We start from the raw sequence: 1,562 nt of genomic DNA on the forward strand, positions 1-1,562 counted from the left end.
ACTTGTTAGTGCTCGGTCCCTAATAAGAATATATTCAAAGTCATATTTGAAATTTTCAAAGGAGCATAATCAGCCAGTTGTTGTTGAAACGTTTGTATCCACCATGGCCTTCCCCTCTTCTGTCCGGCTGCCTACTTGAATTGCTGTAGCTCGTACGCCTGAGGTGACCACACAGAGAGCATTTCTGCTGCTGCCAGCCCTATCTTTCTATGCTGAGTTTGCCATTGATAAATACAATACAATAAAAACCTTGATAACAGATGAATGGATTCTGTCTATAGAAACGCAAGAGAGCTTTTAATATTATATAATTTTGTGACGCCTATGCTACGATCGACATTTGAATGATTCGACAGTATCAAAGCAATTTGGTCAGTGCCATAAAAGTATCAAAGTTCAGTACCCAACCCTTCTTCTAACTACTGCTTATTTTATAATCTGTTCATATTTATCATATTTACAGTGTACAGTATATTTTACATGAATTTATTTATGTACGCACAGAAACACCGTTTTAGTGTCAATGCAGAAAAGATTATGCTGATGATGAAGTCTCACCTTGGGGTGTTAACTTCAACCACAGTGTATTCCTGTGGCAGAGTGCTGCTCTTCTCATGAAAACCCATTTTTCCAGAGCAAGCTTCTATTTTTTCTTTCCTCCCTAAAGTTCCCTCATTTGTTGTCTCCCTTACGACTCCCTCCTCCTCCTGCAGACATGGCCTTTTTTGGAGAAAATTAGATTTTTCTCCACTTTTCACTGTGGTGGAAACCTCATCTTTCTTCTGATCAGGTTCGTAACACTCCTTTCTCTTTGATTCGCCCCTCCTGAGTTTTGAGCATTGGCTCCCCATGATGTTATTTCTTCAGTGTCAGCTCTGTGAATCTGTCATTTGGAAAGTGTTTAAATGCTCCATTCAGTCCTGAGAACAGCCAAACTTGCTGTCATTATGTAGTGGCTTTATGACAGCTGACCCTGTGAAAGTGAAATAACAAAAACGTTTTTGATCTGCATCTATCTTGTATTTTAATATAAATGTGTTACATATTAGAATATCAGAACTGTGATGCAGTAGATGTTTAACGGTTTTAGTTTCAATTAATAGTTTTTAAGGCACTTTCTACAGTTTAACAACTGTAAAATCAGTGTTTGTTTGGTCTGTCCTTCTATTCTCCACAATAGCTTTTAACTTAATATGTTTAAATATCTTTTCAAATACACAAACATGCAGAAAATACATTCAAATGTGTTATTTTACCTTTGTGTCTGAAGTCCTATGATAAGCTGCAGCAGAAAAGAGCGTTGGATCATACACAGGAAATGAGTGTGTGTTTTGGGGCGGAACGGATGTGGTAGAGTACATCCTGCTGTATCACGTGTTTTGTGAGTCTTATCTTCTCTGACACATGCGTTTGGCGGGCTGTCCAACCTTGTTTTTTCTCCCCTATCTCTTCTCCTTTTTTTGGGATCTTACACACACACACACGTGGTGTTTTCTTCACCCTCTTACTACTCTTTTCTGGATATGACAATGACAGACAGTAACACTCCATTAGCCTATAAA

The 1,562-nt window shown here is 38.3% G+C and overlaps 1 protein-coding gene across 1 annotated transcript in view; it reads right to left on the reverse strand.

Moving 5' to 3' along the window:
* The window catches only part of LOC118323286 (NACHT, LRR and PYD domains-containing protein 12-like), a gene marked incomplete in the record, with an annotated part of 16,517 nt that extends 14,955 nt beyond the window's left edge, over nucleotides 1–1,562 (reverse strand). Inside the window, 2 exon segments of the mRNA XM_035655229.1 lie at nucleotides 559–973; nucleotides 1,257–1,562. Of these exon segments, the coding sequence (XP_035511122.1) occupies nucleotides 559–851 (293 nt within the window).

Source organism: Morone saxatilis, unplaced genomic scaffold, assembly GCF_004916995.1.
Source record: "Morone saxatilis isolate NCDOM2014 unplaced genomic scaffold, NCSU_SB_2.0 Contig14, whole genome shotgun sequence".
Classification (NCBI taxonomy): domain Eukaryota; kingdom Metazoa; phylum Chordata; class Actinopteri; family Moronidae; genus Morone; species Morone saxatilis.